Source organism: Vipera ursinii (genome assembly GCF_947247035.1).
Source record: "Vipera ursinii genome assembly, chromosome: 4".
Lineage (NCBI taxonomy): Eukaryota > Metazoa > Chordata > Lepidosauria > Squamata > Viperidae > Vipera > Vipera ursinii.
In genome coordinates this window covers 40,901,755-40,923,609 of record NC_139514.1, presented here as the reverse complement: position 1 = coordinate 40,923,609, position 21,855 = coordinate 40,901,755, and the positions used below count along the sequence as shown (strand labels likewise).

The following is a 21,855-nucleotide window of genomic DNA, read 5'->3' as shown; positions in this document are numbered from 1 at the left end:
ACTGGTGGCCCCCAGGGGGAGGGCCTTCTCTGTGGGCGCTCCGGCATTATGGAACCAACTGCCGGTTGAGCTCCGGATGGCATCAGACCTCCGAACCTTCCGCCGCGGGCTGAAGACCCACTTATTTGAATTAGCTGGTCTGGCCTGATGGGGGATTATGGGTTTTTAAATTGGTGTTTTTTACTACTTTATTATTGTTTTCTAACTGGGCACTGGTTTAATTTCCTTTTAACTTTTGTATCGTTATTTATATATGCCCTGTGAACCGCCCTGAGTCCCTAGGGAGAAGGGTGGTATAGAAATCAAATAAAACAAACATAAAACATAAAACATAATAATTAGAAATGTACATTCAAATATAATTATTGAAAATCTGATTTTCTGATCATCTTGCCTGAAAAATTGTAAATATTATAGGCTGCCCAAAAATTCAAATAGTGCATGATGGCAGTGGATCTTTCAGTTTTGATATTCTAATGTGATCATTTGAATGTTGAAGAGAACTCATTTTGAGGAAAAGTCCATCATGAGAATTATTACATTTCACTTCATGCAGTAGAACTTTTGATTAACATTCTATTGCATTTTTAAAGCAATTAATAAAGAAAAAAGGTGATTTTCAGCATTGCTGAACATGTTCATGGAAAGCCATTACTTTCAGATTCATTGTATTGTGTGTATACATATATATGTGTGTGTGTGTGTGTGTGTACTGTAAGTATACATTCTTCCTCTTCCAGAGTAACAAATAAAGAATGAATTTTAGAAAGAATACATTCTTGTGTTCTAAAACATTACCAGTATTTTGCATGATAAATACTACAAATAAAGAACTATTTTTATCCCTGTCAACTGCATTATGTAAAAATAAAATAAAAATTTTATCTTCATCTTATATGAATTGTTCTAAATGCTCCATATAAAGTCTCAAAACCATTCTAAAATTCTGAATATCAGCAAGAGAAAAAATGTTAGTTTTTCTTAACAATATCTTTGTCAACACAATTTCAGTGCTGACTGATCACTATAATAGATTTAAAGTTCAAAAACTATAAAAATAAGATAGCTTGTTTCCAAGATAATATAGGGGTGCAAGGTCTCCTATTTATTTAGATGTATGACATTTTAAAATATTATGCTAAGTAGCTATTTCTACTGAAAGGAGTTTGCTATTTCTGATTTATAGTAATGATTCTGCTTATCATCACTTCACATATGCTGTATTAAAAAAATCTTACTTTTCCACTATTATCAAACGTTTGAAAACTTCAACTTTCTCAGAAACTGTCTGAAAGCATATTTTAAATTAATGTTTATGATAATTCTACTTATAGCACTTTCAAAGTGGGTGATGACAAGGTCGTGAGTCATTGTAGCATGGTTTTCCCATTCTAAGTAGGGTCATGACTGGTGTACAAAGCTTCCTGCCACAGCTTTTATCTGGTGTTCTAGCAAGAACTATGAATTCAAAAGAACTCAAGTCATAACTACATCCTTCAAGGTCAGTGCCACCCTATCAAAAGACATAAACCACTTTTTCTTTCAAAGCAACTTGTAGTATTAATCATCTGCAAGATCCATTTTTCTAAAAGAAAAATTGTGTTTTGCCCTGGATTTACTTTATAATTTTTGCAATCTATTCTACTGTTTTACTCTGTTGACTATGCAGACATAGTCGTAGTTTAAATAATTTTATTGTGATTAGGTGACATACATATAGCACTGCACATAAATGCTTTTCTCTCAGAGACAATTGTGCTGAGCATGAGTTAAATGATGTTTATAAAAGTTGGAGGAAAGGGTCAACTGCAATGGTCCAGTTTAATTAACAAATACATCATATAAGTTCAGTGTATTGTACATTCTGAGAATAGAATACAATATCTATATATATAATCGAAAGTTATAGTGGAAATGAGCTACCTAAATATAAAGACTACAAATCAGAAACCTCAAGGGGAAAACAACTCAAGAAGCTTGGGAAATTTTGAAAACTAACATTATAAAAGTCCAGTCTAGCACAATAACGAAGAAGAAAAATAACAGCTCTCAAAAGAAACCAGCACGGCTGTATAAAGAACAGCTGATGATACCCAACTTTTCTTTTCGACCCCAAACCACCCCAGTGATGCCCTCGCTGTGATGTCCCGTTGCCTGGAGGCGGTTCGGGTCTGGATGGGGAGGAACAGACTTCAACTCAACCCTGACAAGACTGAGTGGCTGTGCATACCGGCATCCCAGGACATTCAAAATGTTCCATCTCTTTCTATGGGGGGTGAGCTCTTACCCCCCGTGGATAGGGCTCGCAACTTGGAAGTCCTCCTAGATTCACGGCTTACCCTGGAAGACCATATAGTGGCCGTGACTAGGGGGGCTTTCGCCCAGGTTCGCCTGGTGCGCCAGTTGCAGCCCTATCTGGACCGGGATGCCCTGTGCACGGTCACTCATGCGCTTGTGACCTCTCGCCTTGACTACTGTAATGCTCTCTACATGGGGCTTCCCTTGAAGACCACTCGGAGGCTCCAACTGGTACAGAATGCGGCCGCGAGAGTTGTCTTGGGAGTTTCCCGGTACTCCCATGTTACACCTTTGCTCCGCGAGCTGCATTGGTTGCCAGTTGTCTTCCGGGTGAGGTTCAAGGTCTTGGTTATGATCTTTAAGTCCTTACATGGCATGGGTCCGGGTTACCTCAGGGACCACCTGCTGCCGGTGTCAACTCCCCTCCGCCCTGTGCGTTCCCACAGAGAGGGCCTCCTCAGGGTGCCTCCGGTAAGGGAATGCCGACTGGTGGCCCCCAGGGGGAGGGCCTTCTCTGTGGGCGCTCCGGCACTATGGAATCAACTGCCGGTGGAGCTCCGGATGACATCAGACCTCCGAACCTTCCGTCGCGGCCTGAAGACCCACTTATTCGAACTAGCTGGTCTGGCCTGATGGGGGAATATGGGCTTTTAAAATTGTTGTTTTTATTATTGTATTATTGTTTTTTATTTGGGCATTGGTTTAATCTTATTTTAACTTTTGTATCGTAATTTATATATGCCCTGTGAACCGCCCTGAGTCCCTAGGGAGAAGGGCGGTATACAAATTAAATAAAACTGAAACTGAAACTGAAACTCTCTGATAAGTTAAAAAACAAAAAAGATGAGTATAAAAAATGGAAAGAAGGGGCACATAACTAAAGCAGAATATCAGCAAATAGCCCAAGCTTGCAAAGATGAAGTGAGAAAAGCTAAGGCTCAAAATGAACTTAGACTTGCAGCAAAAGTCAAAAATAAAAATAAAAATAAAAAAGCTTCTTTCAACATGTGAAAAACAAGAAAAAAGTTAAGAAAATGATTGGTCCATTAGTGGGAGAAAGTGGCAAGAAGGTGACAAGCAACAGGGAGAAAGCAGAACTACTTGTTTTCTGCATCCATTTTTACACAAAGGTAAAAAACAGTCCAACCTATCATAAACAGTGCCATATAAAACAGAATATAAATACAAGTTAAGATAGGCAGGACCTGTCCACCCTAGATGAGTTCAAATCACCAGGACCAGATGGATTACATCCCAAGGTTATGAAGGAACTGGCATATGTGATCTCAGAACCAATGAACTATATCTTCTAAAGATCCTGGAGCACTGGGGAACTACTTGAGGACTGGAAAAGAGCTGATGGAGTTCCCATCTTCAAAAAAGGGGAAAATGGATCCAGAAAACTACAGACCTATCAGTCTGACCTCAATACCTAGGAAGATTCTGGAAAAGATAAGCAATGAATCAGCGAACACCTAGAGGCAAAACAAAGTCATTACCAAAAGCCAACATGGGTTTGTCTAAAACAGATCATGCCAGACCAATCTTATTGCATTCTTTTACCAGGTGACAAAATTAGTGGACCAAAGGAATGCTGTGGATATAAGGGATTTAATAAAGTAGACCACAACCTACTACTTGATAAGATAGAAAAATGTGGGTTAGACAGCATTAACAGAAGGATAGATTCAAGATCATGTGAAGTATTAATACCACTTTATAATGCCTTCGTAAGGCCACACTTGGAACATTGCTTCCAGTTTTGGTCACCATGATTTTAAAAAAAAGATTTTGAGACTCTAGAAAGAGTACAGAGAAGACCAACAAAGATGATTAGGCAACTGGGGGATAAAACATAAGGAACAGTTGCTGGAATTGGACATGTCTAGTTTAATGAAGAAAAGGACTGGGAGTAACATGATAGCAGTGTTCCAGTATCTCAGGGTTGCCACAAAGAAGAAGGAATCAAGCTATTCTCCAAAGCACCTGAGGACAAGAGGTAGGACAAGAAGCAATGGATGGAAACTAATCAAAGAGAGAAGCAACCTAGAACTAAGGATAAATTTCCTGACCGAGCAATTAATCAGTGGAACAATCTGCCTTCAGAAGTTGTGAATGCTCCAACACTGGAAGTTTTTAAGAAGAGACTGGACAACCATTTGTATGAATGGTATAGGGCTTCTTGCCTGAGCAGGGGGTTGGACAAGACCTCCAAGGTCTCTTCTAACTCTATTATTAGTAGTAAGTAGTAGGTAGTAGTATTATATAAAAAGTAGTAAGTAGTAGTATTATATAAAAAATTCTTATACTTAAGAACATATTTAAATTTCATATAAAAATTAGTTTGGACATAAAAATTGATCTGAAATGAAAAAAGAATTTGCATTTTTTACAAAACACTGTTTATATAAACACTATATATTTGGATTATCCGAATCCCAATATTTTGTCTATGTTTGCTGGGAAGCTTAATATTTGTAGGCCAATATATCTAAGAAACAACGGTTGGGAAACATGAGCTAATTTTAGTTGCATCTTTAGAATCTGTACCCTAATGAAGCATATTGAATACTTGAAGAATAAAAGTTAACTTAGTGGCATGACAGATGTTTTGGAGCAAATGGTGTATGATTCGTTGTATGTATGTGTGTAATCCCATTGCTGTAGTATTTTGAATTCTCCAGGCATAGTGCCTTCCAGATAAATGGATTTCCAGTTCCCAAAATTGTTAGTCATAATCTATGGAGATTCTCAGTCATCCAGGTCATAGCATCTTTGGGTTAGTCATAATCATACTAAATAGAGAATTCCTGATAATACAAATAGAAAGTATTTATAATAGTGGAGCCTACAATAAGTTATGTCAGGGCTTTTCAACTTTTTCACAGATTATATCACTTTTAGGACATGACAATATTTGAGTACTACCAGTGCTTAGCAAGGTGTCAAAAACTTGATGACTTAAAAAAAGGGGGCGGGATTTTGGGTTTTACTGATTAGATTCATTTGTTGTTATAGAAATGGCTAGTTTATAATATTATGAAAAAGTAAAAAGTTGAAATTCCTTCTACTGCAACAGAGGAACTCTGTTCTTTTTTCCCCTAACTTTTCCCCAATTTTTCCTCCTCACTGTCTCCTACTATTTGCTTTTGTATTTTTTTCTATAATCTAATAAACTATTCTAAACTGTAGAAAAAAAGAAAAAAGTACCAATTTTAATTTCTTCGGTGGCTGTTCCTTTGCTGAATCACTTTTCTTTTGCACTGACAAATGTATGATGAATTTATCCATGTTTATTAATATGCACTACTACCAGCTAGCTCAGGGGTCTTCAAACTTAGCACTTTTAAGACTTGTGGACTTCAACTCCCAGAATTCCTCAGCCCTCATGGCTGGTTGAGGAATTCTGGGAGTTGAAGTCCACAGGTCTTAAAGTTGCTAAGTTTGTAGACTCCTGAGCTAGCTGGTAGTAGTGCATATTAATAAACATGGATAAATTCATCATACATTTGTCAGTGCAAAAGAAAAGTGATTCCTCATGGCTGGTTGAGGAATTCTGAGAGTTGAAGTCCACAGGTCTTAAAGTTGCTAAGTTTGTAGACTCCTGAGCTAGCTGGTTGGCTCTTCTCAGCTCTTCCACAGTGTTGTAAGAATACACCCTCCCCAATCCCTTCCCTGTACCGTTAAAGACACAGTAATCAAGTGCAAAGCAAGAAAATAAAGAAACACAAACTCCGTTTTTTTCCTCTTTAAGCTGCCTCAGGTGTGTCAACTGTCACAATGTTGCAATCCCCCAGACAGAAAGCCTCCACAGTTGTGAAAAGCTTTAGCTTTAAATTAAGCCAGTTTACCTTCAAAGAAAACTTTCTAAAAGCCACAGACAGATTCAATTAAAGGGGGTAAAACTAATTACATTTGTTTAAAGCAGAGGTCTTCAAACTCGGCCCTTTTATGACTCATGGACTTCAACTCCCAGAATTTCTCAGCCAGGCATGCTGGCTGAGGAATTCTGGGAGTTGAAGTCCATGAGTCATAAAAGGGCCGAGTTTGAAGACCCCTGGTTTAAAGGGATTAAACCTTTCCTGTTGTCTTTTTTCCCCTTCCCCCACCCAAACTACGTTGTTTTATAGCCTCTCCTCTTCCCCCCCTTTTTTTCTTCAGTTCACCTCCAGCTCCAAGCTGCTTCTAGAAGCGCCAAGCAGCTGGAGCCCTGCCGGCTCCTGAGGCTTCTGCTGAGCCCAGACAGTCCTGTAGCTGCAGCTGCCTCTCCCTCTCCCTCAGGCTTGGCTCGCTTAGGCCAGGGGTAGGCAACCTTGGCTCTTTTATGACTCATGGACTTCAACTCCCAGAATTCCTGAGCCAGCATAACTGACTTAGGAATTCTGGGAGTTGAAGTCCATGGGTAATAAAAGAGCCAAGGTTGCCTACCCCTGGCTTAGGCTCATTCCCCTCCCCTGCTACACTTGGCTAGCAATCACGTACCACCTGTCATGTGGCAAAGTACCACAAGTGGTACGCATACCACGGGTTGAAAAGCCCTGAGCTATGTGAATGGTCAGTCTGATTTTAATGTTGTAAACTGCAGCTCAAAACAGAATTGTGTTACATACTTCAACTTGTTTCAGTAGAATTGTAATTTAATGAAATAAAACCACTCTGTTGTTTTTTAATACCTTGACTAATCACTTTAAGATTAGACCACATTTCATTTTCTCCCATGTAAAAAGAGAGTGTATGTGTATGTGTGTATGTTTTAGTCAAGCAAACCTAAATGTTAAATAATGTACAGGATAACATTAGAGACTGTTCTCAATGACATATTCTAATATGCAATTGAAAATCAACTCTCCCTTTGCACATTTGATCAATTGCCAGATGGTAGCTTTTATCACATTTATTTAATCTGAAATATATGTAGTAATTACATTGAACCTTTTCATTTAAACCTTTACTGCTGTCTCCAGAGAAACCAGGAATGAATTTGTCAGTGACACCCTAATGTAGATGCAACTTGGTAATACTAGACCTAATACTTTTTTCCAGTAGTATGATGAGACAGGGGCAATTAACCCTGTTGGGAAAAAAAACACAGAGGGTAAGGAAATAGCATGAACCAATAACTAACCTGCTTATTATTATACATGTAAAAATACTCTAGATAACCACACTCAGTCTTTAAATGCTCATAAACCAAATCAACATTATTAGGAGTCCATTTATTTGTTCTAATACTTAATAGTAGGATGGAAGGGAGGGAGGGAGGGGAATGATTATAGTTACTAAACTTTTGCATTAATTTTGTTAACAGAAATTCCTATAAATAGGCTACAATTAAATATAATACTGGATAATATTATATACTATTGCCTGGAAGAAAGTATGTTAAACCAGAATTTAATTGTTAAAATAAATCAATGTCATTTTATTAGAACAGAGAAAAATTACTCCATTAAAATGTATTGCTGCTGATGTATAATTTACCTTATCCTTTCTCATCCTTCTGATTCCCATCCACTACGTACACATAAACCAATATTTTAAATGGCAACCACTGGCAGTAATTTCTATTTAAAAACATAATAAGGAAAACTTCTTTTCTCTCATGTGGTGGCTTTGAGCTGTAGTGACACAATGGTTAGAATGCAGTACTGCAGGCTGATTCTGCCAACTGGCAGCAGTTTGATCCTGACCGGATCAAGATTGACTCAGCCTTCCATCCTTCTGAGGTTGTAAAATGAGGACCCAGACTGTTGGGGGCTATATATATATATATATATATATATATATATATATATATATATATATATATATATATATATATATATATATATATATGGATCCTTGGTTTTTTGGGTTTTTCCCCGCGTAGAACTAAAGGTGTAGGCGCAACGTTTCAACGGAATCCCATCCGTCATCATCAGGCTTTAGCCAGAAGAAGGAAGCTAAAGCCTGATGATGACGGATGGGATTCCGTCGAAACGTTGCGCCTACACCTTTAGTTCTACGCGGGGAAAAACCCGAAAAACCAAGGATCCACATACAGGCACCCGCGAAAACCTCAGAAAACAAACTATATATATATAGACTATATATATATATATGTGTGTGTGTGTGTGTGTTTTCTGAGGTTTTCGCGGGTGCCTGTATGTGGATCCTTGGTTTTTCGGGTTTTTCCCTGCGTAGAACTAAAGGTGTAGGCGCAACGTTTCGACGGAATCCCATCCGTCATCATCAGGCTTTAGCTTCCTTCTTCTGGGAGAAGCATGTGGCTGTTTGTTCCTCTTTTTTTTATATATATATCATAGACAATTGGACACCAGAAGCCTTGGTTGAAGGGAATTACAACGTTCTCCTCTAATAGTTACAGCTCTTAAAAGAAATTTAGAAACCTGAGAAGTGATGTATGAGGAGCCATCCCCTAGACAATATAAGACCAAATTACTAGCATTGGAACCAGAAGGGTCTATTTCAAGGAGAGACAGTAATTTAGTTCTGCCTGCATTATACATAGGGCAGTATAAAAAGACATGCTCCACAGTTCCAGCCTCAGCGCTATCACAGGGGCATAGTCGCGCGCTAATCAGGAGCCTCTTAAATCGCCCGTCGAGTAGTGCTGAGGGCAAGACATTGAAATGGGCTAGGCAGAAGACTCTTTTATATTTGGGGATGGTTAGAGTGTATGAAGTATGAAGCTATCCTCAGTCCATAATTATTAGATTGGCTGAAGATCAGAGGGGAGCAGGTTTTGTTAGCTCTGGCTCCTAAATATTGCAAATCTATGTCTACAAGCCGTTGGACTACCCTAGACTGGGCATCCTTGAGGCTATAATCTCCCAAGGCATCTCCCATAAAACCTAGCAAGTGGAGTTTCTTCATCAGCTCCCTCTCCCAACGAGAGGTATGAGGGTCAGCAAACATGAGGGAGAGGTAGCTACCAGGGACTGCCGAAAAGAGCACCCGAAACCACCATTTAAAGGTTTTGATCCACACCATGCATTCGACAGATCAAATGCCCAGTTCCAGGTACATCGGAGCAAAGCCAACACAGGGAGGGAGCCCCAGAAGTTGGGGGAAATATGCTGACTCTGTAAATTCTGTAAATCCGGTGTAAAGCACTATGGAGTAATATAGAAGTCTAAGTGCTATTGCTATTGAACCATTAGAAATCAGAATGTAAATAAAACTAAAAAAGGGGCCAAGATGCACGGTATGCATTTAGCATATCTAGTTGAATTTTCAGAGAATTGTCACCACTCTGTGGAGAAAACATTTTCTGCATTGCTCATACCCCAAGAAATGGTCTGCTTTTCTTTTATTGGTAATTATTACATATATTTTTTTTCTGGAAATACCAAGAGTTAAATAATTTAATGTCCTTCAGAAGTTTTTGATTTAAATTCCAAGGCCCCAGACAAGAGATTTATGGAAGGGACCAAGTGCTCTATTTCTAGATCCCTAGATATAGATCCTATCTGTGTCTTGCTCATGATATCTACAGTTGCTCATTGTTTTATTTCAATATAATTTATTCAACTTAGTTACCACCCAGATCTATCCAAATCTATTTTAATCCTCTGTTGCCACTATAATTTTTTCCTTGCCTACCAAGTGAATTAAAAATAATTTAATAAAATTGTGAATCCACAGAGAATTATGAAAACAGCACTGGGTGTAATTTATTTTAATTGATTTCCACACACTAGAAAACAAGAGATGCAAGCAAGATAGTTTCCACTGAAAAATATTCTTTTGTCGATTAGAAAAACCACTTTAAGTATTAAAACATATATTTTCATTGTAAAATTAAGTTATATTAATAAAAAATACATTAATCAAAAATGTGTTATGCTCTAATTAGAAAAAGAATTTCAAATACATGTCAGGAAGCTGACTTTTTTTTCCAGAGAACCTTTTAACCAAAATGCATTTCTATGACATGGCCATTAAATAAAATAAAATACTCTAACAGAGTGTTATAATCTATATGTAATATAAGTGAGATAGCATTTTGCCTGATATTGGATTGGAGTATGGCTCAATTGACATATAATGTGAAAAATTGCCCAGGACATTTTTTTTCCTATACTGAGAGATTCACGATACCTCTTCTCAAGTGCATGATCAAAAGATAAGTAGACGGATGAATAAAATAAACTGAAATGTTGATGGACCTTGAAAGATTTTTGAAGCCAATGGCTATTGTGCTAAACTATGGTTTAGATTTACATTGATTACTTTACCTAATACCGATGACATTTAGTTGTTCTTATTTCCAAATAATCTATTGCAAAGCACTGATGATGAGAGAGAACACTGATGTTGCCCTGTTCACCGCCCTGAGTCCTTCGGGAGAAGGGCGGTATACAAATTAAATAAATAAATAAATAAATAAATAAATAAATAAATAAATGTTACCTTGTTTGGGTAATGAAACATCTGCAAGAAAGCAATCAAGCTCAGAGAGCACCAAGGACCTCCCCTATTTTACCTTTTTATGACTATTTGAAAGGAATTGCAGTCTGTCCCTAGGTATTGTCTGGAAAGGGTTTTTTATTTTTTATATATTTTATTTCCATACGACATTGTCTGGAAGTTGAAGCATGTCAATTTGACTTCTTTTTTCTTTTCCTGTTGGTTCGAAAGATTTCACTGCCTATCCAAGTAGCTTCTTTAGTCAGAGCAAGTTGGTTGGGGAAACTCCACATATGTCCTCCAGGGAGCTTCCATTTCTCACCCAAATTGAATAGGCTTCTTAGGTGAGTAGACAGACAATTGTAGATTTTCAACTCCTAAATTGTCCTAGGTGGGTTTCTAAATGTGGGTCCCCGGTGAACCTGTCAAGTGGTCTTTTCCTGGAGTTATGAAAAAGAAACATAAACACTTGGGATAGGTTGTGTCTGAGATTTCCACTTCTATAGAAGAAGGATTTTTTATTTTGGCACTTCTTCTCAAACTATTTGAGAGAAATAATCCCTAGCAAGTCTTTCAGGCTGCTGGGGAAAAAAAAAGATTGGGCTAGAAAAACTTCATGAATATATTTAGTAAGTATCACTCACGAAGTCTTAAGGAGAGAATATAATGTTAATATAAGAAATGAAGATATAAACTGATAATAATTTTGGTTTCCTTTAGTATATTAAGTTTATTAACCTACCGAATATAAAGATTAGGTGAAATAATATCTGACTTTACATCTATGAAAAAATGCAAAGTCAAGAACAGATAAAAATGGCAGCATAAAAATAGGAAGAGATAAACTGATAAATTTTGTTTTCTATTAATATATTGTTTATTAAAATGCTGAACATAAAGGTTATATGAAATAATATCAGAGTTCACATCAATGAAAATATTCAGGGTCCTGGAAAGAACATTATAAGCTTGGATCATCGTTTGAAAACATCAAGCAACATTCATTCTACTTGAAAGACTATTCTCTGAAAATTGCATGAAGGCTGTATTTTATTATTAAACAAATTTGAATCCAGTGAGGGTGAGGAAGGTTCTTTTTTTTTGCAAACTTTTCTAATTTATCTAGACAACTTATTTTTGTTCCGGTACAGAGAATATGTTCTCTATATCAATCTGTTCCATTGACAGTACAGAATGAAGTATTCATATTGCATCTACATCTGTAGCTATATAATCAATAACATTTATATTATCTATATCTATCTTTATCTGTATCACTCTATAAAGTCCATACTGTATTTTTCTATATTAATATATTCTTTGGGGAGGGGGATTTTTCCAAAATTCTTCAATTTCTGCTGTCATATGAAAACTGGTGCATTTTCAGCTTTCTTTTTAAATTATCTGAACTTGGGGAAAAATGTTCCATTGGTAAGAATGTCATTTAGAAATGTACATGAATATGGGAAACAAACTGTTTCAAAACTATTAAATATACAACTAACATCTTATGCAGATACAATTATCAACACTCTGATGGGAAAGAAGATGTGGACATATTTGATTTTTATTTGCAAGCAAATGCTTCTCCTCTTTCTCCACATAATCCCACACATATTTACTTCCTGGGAGTTGCAGGCCTCTTACTTTTACCCAAATTATTGGTGTGTGTGTATGAGAGAGAGAGAGAGAATCAAAATCTACCTTTAATTCACCCAGAAGAACAAAGCAGGGAAGTACTAATTGTATAAGATAAAAGATAACTGAAAATGCATTTACTTTTTGTAATTCACCCGAGGGATTAGTCTTCTATCAGAAAACTAAAAAGATAACACATTGTTCTGTACATAATACATTCCTGTATGCTTAATGTTTTGACAATAATGATTGTGTTTTAGCTTGCCATATATTATTTGTAAAGATTTTTTTTGACATGACAAAAATGTCATGTTCCTTTATCATCAGCTCATATTTTTGAGGGTACCTTACTAAAATAATTTAAATAATAATAATTTTAAATATCTGTGTTTTATATACTGATTATATTTGAAGCTGAATCCATATCCATTGGATGTGCTCTTAGACTGAAGAATGAGAGCGATGATTGTATTATATTTCTCTCAGAAGAAGAGTTGTATAACTTTGGGGTTCCCTTTGATTCTTCAAAGGCAATTTTTTTCTCAAGGTGCCAGTTTTTGCTTGGGGATTCGCTGTAACCACACTTGCCCAGGAATGTATAGCTTCAGGGCCCTAAATATTAATAATTTAAAATTTTGATTGCTGCAATTTATTCCATGGACGATCCTTAAAGATAGCACAGAAGTCAGAGCTCGTATAGTGTGTGTGTGTGTTTATGTGTGTACATCTGTTTGTTTGTGCCTGTGTGTGTATAAACCTTCAGGTAAATTGGATGATTTAATACCTATTTTCAAAATACATCTCTAGCCTTTTCCAAAGTACTAATTAGAGTCTGTAAAATCTCAAACAGCTTCCATTCTAAGTATTAGAAAAGATGGTTTTTCCAATACCATCCAACCTATGTTTTAATTTGAGGATGCTCTGAATCTGGTTCCACCTATCTGGCTTGCAGTATGCTGATTAGGAATAATCAGTATTAGTGTAGTGTCCAATTTTCCGAGCTGTCCCAGAATAAATACAGTTGTGCACCATGTTTTCTTGTTTTAAACAGCTACTTAAAACATGATTGTTTATCCAGGCATTTGTGGGATAGCATCTGTGGCAATATCAGACTGTTTTTGAAGAGAATTTTGTTTTTATATCATGTATTTAAATATATCCTATTAGTGCACATATTTAATAGACATTTTACATGTCTTTTAATTGCCTTTGAGCAGATTACATTATTATCTTTTGTTTTATCGGATTATTTTCTTGTTCCTTTTCTGTGTTCCATTGTAGAATCCGTCATGAAGAGGACATGTATAATATTGATAATAATGACAACAACAACTAGAACAATAAAAATAATTATACCAGCTGAATTACTGGGGCATCTTAGACACATTGATTATTTTGTAATATGATCAAGAACCAAACATGTTGCATTAGTGAATGACTTTCTTGTGAAGCAAGAGTAGAGGAGGTATTGTTGAAATTTCAGTTCTAGAACACAAGTCCTAGAGCTTGGAACCAGGCAGCTTTTATTCACAACAATTTTCTTGTCTTCTTGGCTCTCCCTCCACTCAGTTGCCCTTACTGTTTTGTGTTGCCATAGCATTCTTTGATCTGTAAGAAGAAACAGCAAAAACAAATACAGGTTGAAATTAGGACAAGAACAATCGGCATTGTAGCAGCCAAATGTTTGCATCTATGCTCAGTAGGGATAACTAGAGAGACCACCATAAACAATATAGAATAGATCCGTAAACAATATAGGAAGTGGCAGAATGGTCATGACAAGAACAGTTGTGGGGTATTGTAACTTATATTGTGAGCTTTAGACTAGTGAAAATAGTGACTGTGAAGAAGTTCCCTTAGCTGTATTATCTCTGGCTGAAAAAAAAAATATGCTCTCGTAAGTTGCTATTTATGACAGGAATTTCACAGAGCATCTCCCATGTATTCTATGGATTAGTCCAAGTGAAAAGTGCAAATAAAGCCATGCATTAACCAAATCATGACCAAAAGGAAGGAGAATCTTAAAAACTCATGATAGAAAAGTTATTATGAGTCATTCTTTTCACCTTTAGATAATAGGTTTAATATATTTTCTCATATTTTCCCTATGCCTCCTTAAGTAACACCAGCTGCCTGCAATTAGTGCAGGTTCGCATCCCACCAGGCTCAAGGTTGACTCAGCCTTCCATCCTTCCAAGGTAGATAAAATGAGGACCCAGATTGTTGAGGGCAATTAAGCTGACTTTGTAATAATGCCGCTTGGGGGGGGTGTGAAAGCCCTAATAAGCAGGCATATACATAGAATGAAGGCTACTGCTAAGCTTGTAAGCCGCCCTGAGTCTTCGGAGAAGGGCAGGATATAAATGGAATTAAAATAAAAAATAAAATAAATAAAATAAGTGGAGAATGAATGGTGTAAAGTTGGAAGAATCCTCCTCCCCAGACAATCCCATAGCTGATTTGCTATTTCTTCTCATCACGTTCATTCAGCATTTCCCTCCCTGTCTTCCAATGAGACATTTGAAAGGATGTTTTACTGCCATCTGCTTTAATACAAGTAATAGTACCTGCATAATGCATATCCCTGATAAAACACAGTCCTGGATGGTACAAAGAACGATATTATATTCAATAAAATAGGGGCATAGTTCTCCTTCATGGAGACTGGTGTAATAAAAGTAACCTGGTTCTAAATGTTGATAAAACAAAGGAGATCATTTCAGAAAGACCCAACAAAGTCATACTCCACTCAGTATCAAGGATGCAGCTGTAGAGGTGGTCAACAGTATTAAGTATCTAGGGGTGCAGATAACTAACAATCTGAGTTGGTCTCTCCACATGTCTCCATTTCCTGTGTCAGATGAGGAGAGCACATCTTTCTCCTTCTGTCCTGGCCACTTTTTACAGAGGCAAGATTGAAAGCATTTTAACAAACTGCATCACTGTCTGGTTTGGTGGCAGCAGGGCCTCAGATAGAGAATGGTAAGGACAGCCAAGAATATTATAGGAAGCTTGCTTCCTGGGATTCAAGATGCTAGTTATAAGCGCTATGTGTTTAATGCTCAAAACATTGTTAGAGACCCTACACATCCCCTTTACAGTCTGTTTCTGTTGCTCCCCACTGGAGGAAGTTTCAAAGTATTTCTAGGAGGACTACTCCATTCTGTAATAGCTTTGTTCCCTATGCCATCCGTCTGGTAAACTCGCAAGATTTGTTTGTTCGTCGTGTACATGTGTATATAACCCAAACTAGACTGTTGTTTCTCTGTGTCATAAAATATATGCATAATTCTGTACTTATTTATTTATTTATTTTTGTCACATTTACTGTATGTAGTGTATATGGAGGTGGTGACCCTTTGAGAACTGAATGCAATGAAATTTCATTTTAATGTATGCCGATTAGTGTACATTCAAAGTGACAGTAAAGTTATTAGTTATTATTCTTTTCAAGGAACAAGAGATGGGCTATAAGAAAGATGAAACTAACATGTACTTCACATTGGTTGCTAGGAACCAATCAACACCTTAGTCCATATGCAGAAATTAAGGATTACTCTTAAAGAGAATCTTTGGTTACAATACTCACATGTTACAAAATATACATAGCAATTTTCAAAATAATTGCTAAAATTAATTCTACGCATGTAAACTATTAGCATGATGTCAGTATACAATATCATTACAGAGTTGAAGTTTTGTTAAGTACAAACAAATGCATTTTAACATTACATGAGCTGCTTCTTGCACTTCAATATTCATAGCTATCATTTCCATCATGGCATTTGCCTGGATGGGAATTCTGGCACAGGAGATCCAACATATCTAACAAATGCCAAGTGGAGAAAACTATATTTAAGGCTAATAGACAAAATACTACTTTTGGTACTTGAGAACAAGGTTTTCAAAAATAAATGGTCAATATGGCAAGATTTCAGTGTAAAATATCTGATGGATTATTAACAGCTATTTGAATTTGTTCCAGCGTAAATCAGAAGGCTGCTTTAAATTCAAAAGTTGAAAATGAACCGTATTCTTTTGGGCTGCATTTATATTTATCTGGTTCAATTCATGCAGATTCAGTCAACTCTGGGACTTGCTCAGCTATACCTTTTCTCTCCTCATTTTTTTTTATTTCTAGAGAAAGAGGATGGAAATGACAAAAGGAATATATAAAGAATTCCCACTGAGATTCATTCCTATAAATTATGTATTATGTAGAGTCTATTCTACTGATTCTATCTGATCCCCAATTCTCAACTCCTTATTTTTGCTTCTATAAATAACCATGGATAGATTTTCAGTTATAGAGCAGTGAAGACAGGACTAGAAACCTCTCCCATTTGCTAACTTCTGATAGAAAATTTTCTTCTTTTTTCTTCTGCTTCTGTGTTGTGATGTCCAGAGGGCTGTATCAGTCTGGGACTACAAGCACTGCTATAGTGGTGATAAGAAAAGGATAGGGAAATAACTCCTCTGTGTATTCTTAAAATGCCATATTCCTCCTTTCCATACACACACACACACACACACACACAGAGAGAGAGAGAGAGACAGACAGACAGACAGACAATCCCTCATGTTATTTTAAATTTCAGTGTCAATACTTGGGTCATTTCATACCATCCTAAATAATCTACCTTTTTGTTACTTTTTCCCCCACTAGATCCCAATACTTTGGCTGGAAGAAATGTACCAGATCATGCTGTTATAGGAGGGATAGTAGCTGTTGTTGTCTTTGTCACACTATGCTCTATAATTCTTCTTGGTCGATATCTGGCAAGACATAAAGGTAGGATGGATTTAATCAAGCTGACATAAACTTTTATATTCTTTTCTTGGTCCCATGAAAACTCAGTTCTGATAAGAAAGCATCAGAATTTGTTTTTTTGTTAAGGTCCTCGTTTTTATCCTTGTGTCTGCAAAACCCATTAATTTGGATTATCTGTGGCAAAATAATATCTATTAATTTGTCCAAGGTCATGCTGGAAGTCAGTGACTCAGAGGATCTGACAAGTGAAATGGCAGTAGAGATATTGGTTTGTGCAATGCTACAGACTTTTATTTGTATATTTACTTGTTTTCTTTAATTTGTTATATCAATCTTCTGTATAAAGTATATGAACACCCAAACACCCACTAGCAATCAAAAATTATTGGCCTCAAATATTTATTGAAAATAAATAAATGTATTTTTTTAGTTTTATCTAAAAGTTATTTTACAACTTTTGATATTTTTTTCTCTTTTAGATATTTAGGTTTTACTTTTTATAACCATGGACAGAAAGTTTCGTACAAAATCCAGTTAAACAGCTTTCTACTGCTCTTTTTGTACGATTATATAATATCTCTAGATCTAGATATTTATATTTAAAATATGGTTTGAGGCAATTAATATTGTGTCCCATTAATAGCTACTTAAGAGTAAATTCATTTAAATGCTGGATAATTATTTTCTTCTGTTACAGAATTGTATTAGGGATTTCTAGTGCATTTTATCTAACATTTTTAAAAGAAGAATGTAACAAAGGCAACATTGCTTTTGTGTTAAGATAGTAATCCATTTAAATCAGTGAGACTTCTTTACAAGGGCATACGTTCAATCGGAAAACTGAAATGTAGCTTTTAATTCTTAATAAGCAGATCGGACAAGTTTATAAATAACTTTTCATTTTTAAACAGCTAGCCTGAAATAAGAATCTCGATTCTCTTAATTGCTGCAATAGTTCAAGAACAAAATGTTATTATTATTTTTAGTTTGGTTGTCTGCTTGTTGAGATTGATTGTCCTAAGGAACATCTTTGTCTTGGAAAAACTAATTCAACTTACCAGCTTTCTTTGAGATGGTGCCTTAGAGAAGTTTTTGCATTGCAATTTCTGTCATCCAGAAATAGATTGGCATGTTTGTTGCAGGATGGTAGAAATTTATTTACACATTTCTGTAACAGAAAGAGAAAGCTATTAAAGAAAATAATAAACTTGTTACTATTACATATTTTTAATCTTTTCAAATTATAATATGTCTGTCATTTTATCTCCTGTAAGCCGCCCTGAGTTGCCGTGAGTGAATAGGCGGCAATACATTTTTTAAAAAATAAAATAAATACTAAAGTATTATTAGCACTTTATTCCCTTCTTAGAGGTGATTCAGTACCATAATAAATGTAAAAGTAGCTATGACAAACGGTGGTAAATAGGCATACAGATTGTGAGTATTGTTTAAAGAGATATAAACTGTCTAGTCCTCATTCAGGTTCATAGATCTTACTAAATCATAGTGTGATTTTTTTTTTACCATACTGTGTCTAGTGTAATCAGTCAGTCTCATCCAAAAGCTGTTGTACATTTTCTCAAAGACACTAATTACAATAAGATACAAAGGAAATAAGCAATTATGATTACAACTTCTTTCTTCATTATTTAAATAATGGTATATACTTTCTACTTTATATGTGAATGCATTTGCTGTGTGTATATACTGATTCCCTGTAATGTCTAATTTCATCCCATATTAAGACTGCATTTGATATGAACTAAATATCAGCTTGCAAAACAGAAATATATTTACGGTAGCTTAGTTTCACATCTTTTTTTCAAGAACATTCCAGTGCCTGTTAAATGTTACCAAATAGATATTACTTTTCATCAGCAACGTAAGGGGAAATATCCATGTTCTTTAGAATAAGCATCTATTAAAAATATTCCTGATTTATTGGAAGTTTAGAATATTACTGAAGACTAACAAAGCTGTTGGGCTACGGTTTATCCATATAATTTATATAAGCTACCAGATAATAGTTTAATCAACTAGCTTTTAAAAGTATAAGCTGTATGAGTAGTCCAGTGGGACACTCTAAGTGTCATTTTTAGGAGGACAAACACATGTTCCACTTTCCAAACCAAGCTGACTTTCCCATTAATTGAAACTGACTTGTTTTAAACATCAATAAAAATAAATATGTTATTGCAGAACAAAATTGAAGGTTACAGCAAGAATGCGGGCAAATATATCAATATACATATTTATCTAAGATATTTCCAATGAAATTGGAACTAAAAGTATTGCTAAAGTGTAGCTGCTTTTGAATGATGTATTAATCATTATGTGCAATTAACATTTTTGTGGAAGGAATAGAACTGCAAAAGTGCCAATTTTGAAATTTGAGATCATGCTGCTTGATTGATTTAAGAAGATGAAGAAATGTTCTGTGTTTTATATCACAATGCATCCAAAACTAATTAAGGCCTTTCTCCAAAGCTTCTTATTAATGATTTTTTATAGTACAACAGACCCTTTCTATGCAATTGATAGGCAGTTATGATAGCAGGACTATACAATTACTACTGCTTTAACAAATACAAAAATCATTCAGATTCATGATTGATTCATTGCTGAATCTGAGAAACATTCATGGTAGAATATTATATGGTCTTTAACCTGGTCCACACCCAGACCAATTATTTTTGTGTTAGAAAATCCCATCTCTAAAGCAATATCAAAATTGTCTATATCTCTAACATTTGTCTTTTAATCGCACTGTTTCCTACAGGAACATATTTAACAAATGAAGCTAAGGGAGCTGAAGATGCACCTGATGCGGACACAGCCATTATCAATGCAGAAGGCAGCCAAGTTAATGCAGAAGAGAAGAAAGAATATTTCATATAGATGCAGACTTAGATTCTTTGAACACCACTATCCACAAGGCTGACTCTTGGAGAAAACTGGCTCTCATCTTTCTGAATTAATTTATCATGTCTCCTTTCTATCCTTGTTAAAGTGCATAATTGCTCTCAGTTGCCAGTTTGTACCAACAATCAGCCATGAACATAATTTTTCTTTAATTACGATACCATTCATAATGCAGGACATTTCTTATTGCCTAATCATCATATACATTGCTCTTTTAACATACAGTGCTTGAATATACAGCCTTAACAAATTTAATCATCATCTGTTCACATTTGGTTCTTCTACATTTTAAAGAAAGTGTTCCTTTTCTTTTCTTTTAATATGGTCCTTACCTATATTGCATCAGACCATTTTCATAGCAAATGTTCTTAGGTGAGGACCTAAATGTACTTACATAAACCATTACAAGTAAGATTAGAGGTTTACAAAGAATGTTTTATATATCGTCTGTAATTCAAAATCAGCCGAGCATTGAAACATTATGCCCTAAGAAACACTAATGAAATCATTCTGCTATAATTTTCTTGTGTGTTTGCAAATGGCAGCAAAGGAGTATGAACAGAACTTTTATTTAATGAAATACTGGTATTAAAAGCAACTTCTGTGTGGTAATCAACACCATACACTCCTGTCTACACAGAATCCAAGGTGATGGATTATGTAGCTCCATTTTGAAAATGGTTGTCCAGCTCTTTTACTGCTCCTAGAATCGTAAAGACTTCCATATATATTTCTATAATTTGTATTCCTTTTAATTTATTTGCTTCATGTGGGTCTATCTGCCTACTCAAATTGAACATGTTCATGGGGCAAAACTGCAAGGCATTTTAATATCTGTATATAGTGCATATAATAAATCCAATTAAACATTATTTGATACATATTTAACTTTTGGGGCTGTAGGTAAGTCAGTCACAAGTAAGCATTTTCTAATGTCCATTATATCCCCTTTAGATATAACTTAAATTAATATTCTGAGTAGATAACATGTATTAGTATTTTTGTCTGTATGTCCTAGCACTGTTCAGCAACAAATTTTTCTAGTTCCAGTTAATTTCTCTTTGTTATACAATGGAAGCACAATGTTATATGGAAAGGTAGTTTTAAGCTAACAACCAGTGCACAGCCTCAGGTTTTGTCTTACAACCACATTAATGATTAAATGCTAAGTTACTAAAATATTCAATACATAATTTGGCAGTTCCAGAGCTGCTTTTCAATGTTGGATTTGCCAAACCCCAAACAGAAAATGTTACAACAACAACTCTCTATGTTTTGTGTATATGGTAAATGACTAATCCTTTATATTAAATTTCTGTCTATGCATTTTGTGAGGTACAAACTTATGTCACGGTGAATGATCAAGAATATCTGCCATGCTTTTAACTCCACAGTAAAGACCTCTCTGATATTATGTTAAGTGTGGGGCAAAAGGACAGCTTAGTACATTTTTTTTTAAAAAAAAAAGTCTAATCCAACATGAAATATTCCTCTTCCAAACCAAAAAAGGCAACAACAAACAAAAATAAAAATAAATGAAATAACCAGATAAGCTCTTACTTTCTGGTTTCATGTAAACATAATTGACTAAAATAGTAGAAATTGTTGTTTATCTCCAAAGCACTGCACACTTTAAAAATAAGACAAAGAGGAATACATTTCTATATAGAACTATTACTGGTGAAGTCTAAAAGCATAATGGCCTAATGTAAAGAATTAAGTCCTGGGGTCTATTTTTTGTGTGGGGAATGGAAGGAGGGTGGGTAACGTTTGAATATGGCATCATGTGTCACAGTCAATGGAAATCAAAGGTA

At 35.5% G+C, this 21,855-nt stretch overlaps 1 protein-coding gene across 2 annotated transcripts in view; it reads left to right on the top strand.

The window, feature by feature from the left end:
• The window catches only part of CADM2 (cell adhesion molecule 2), a 377,294-nt gene extending 357,073 nt beyond the window's left edge, over nucleotides 1-20,221 (top strand). For both annotated transcript variants that reach the window (XM_083362037.1, XM_083362038.1), the window contains 2 exons: nucleotides 17,015-17,140; nucleotides 19,899-20,221. In XM_083362037.1, the coding sequence (XP_083218163.1) occupies nucleotides 17,015-17,140; nucleotides 19,899-20,017 (245 nt within the window). In that variant the 3' untranslated portion in view covers nucleotides 20,018-20,221. The remainder of the gene's footprint in view (nucleotides 1-17,014; nucleotides 17,141-19,898) is intronic.
• Nucleotides 20,222-21,855: the final 1,634 nt, after the last annotated feature.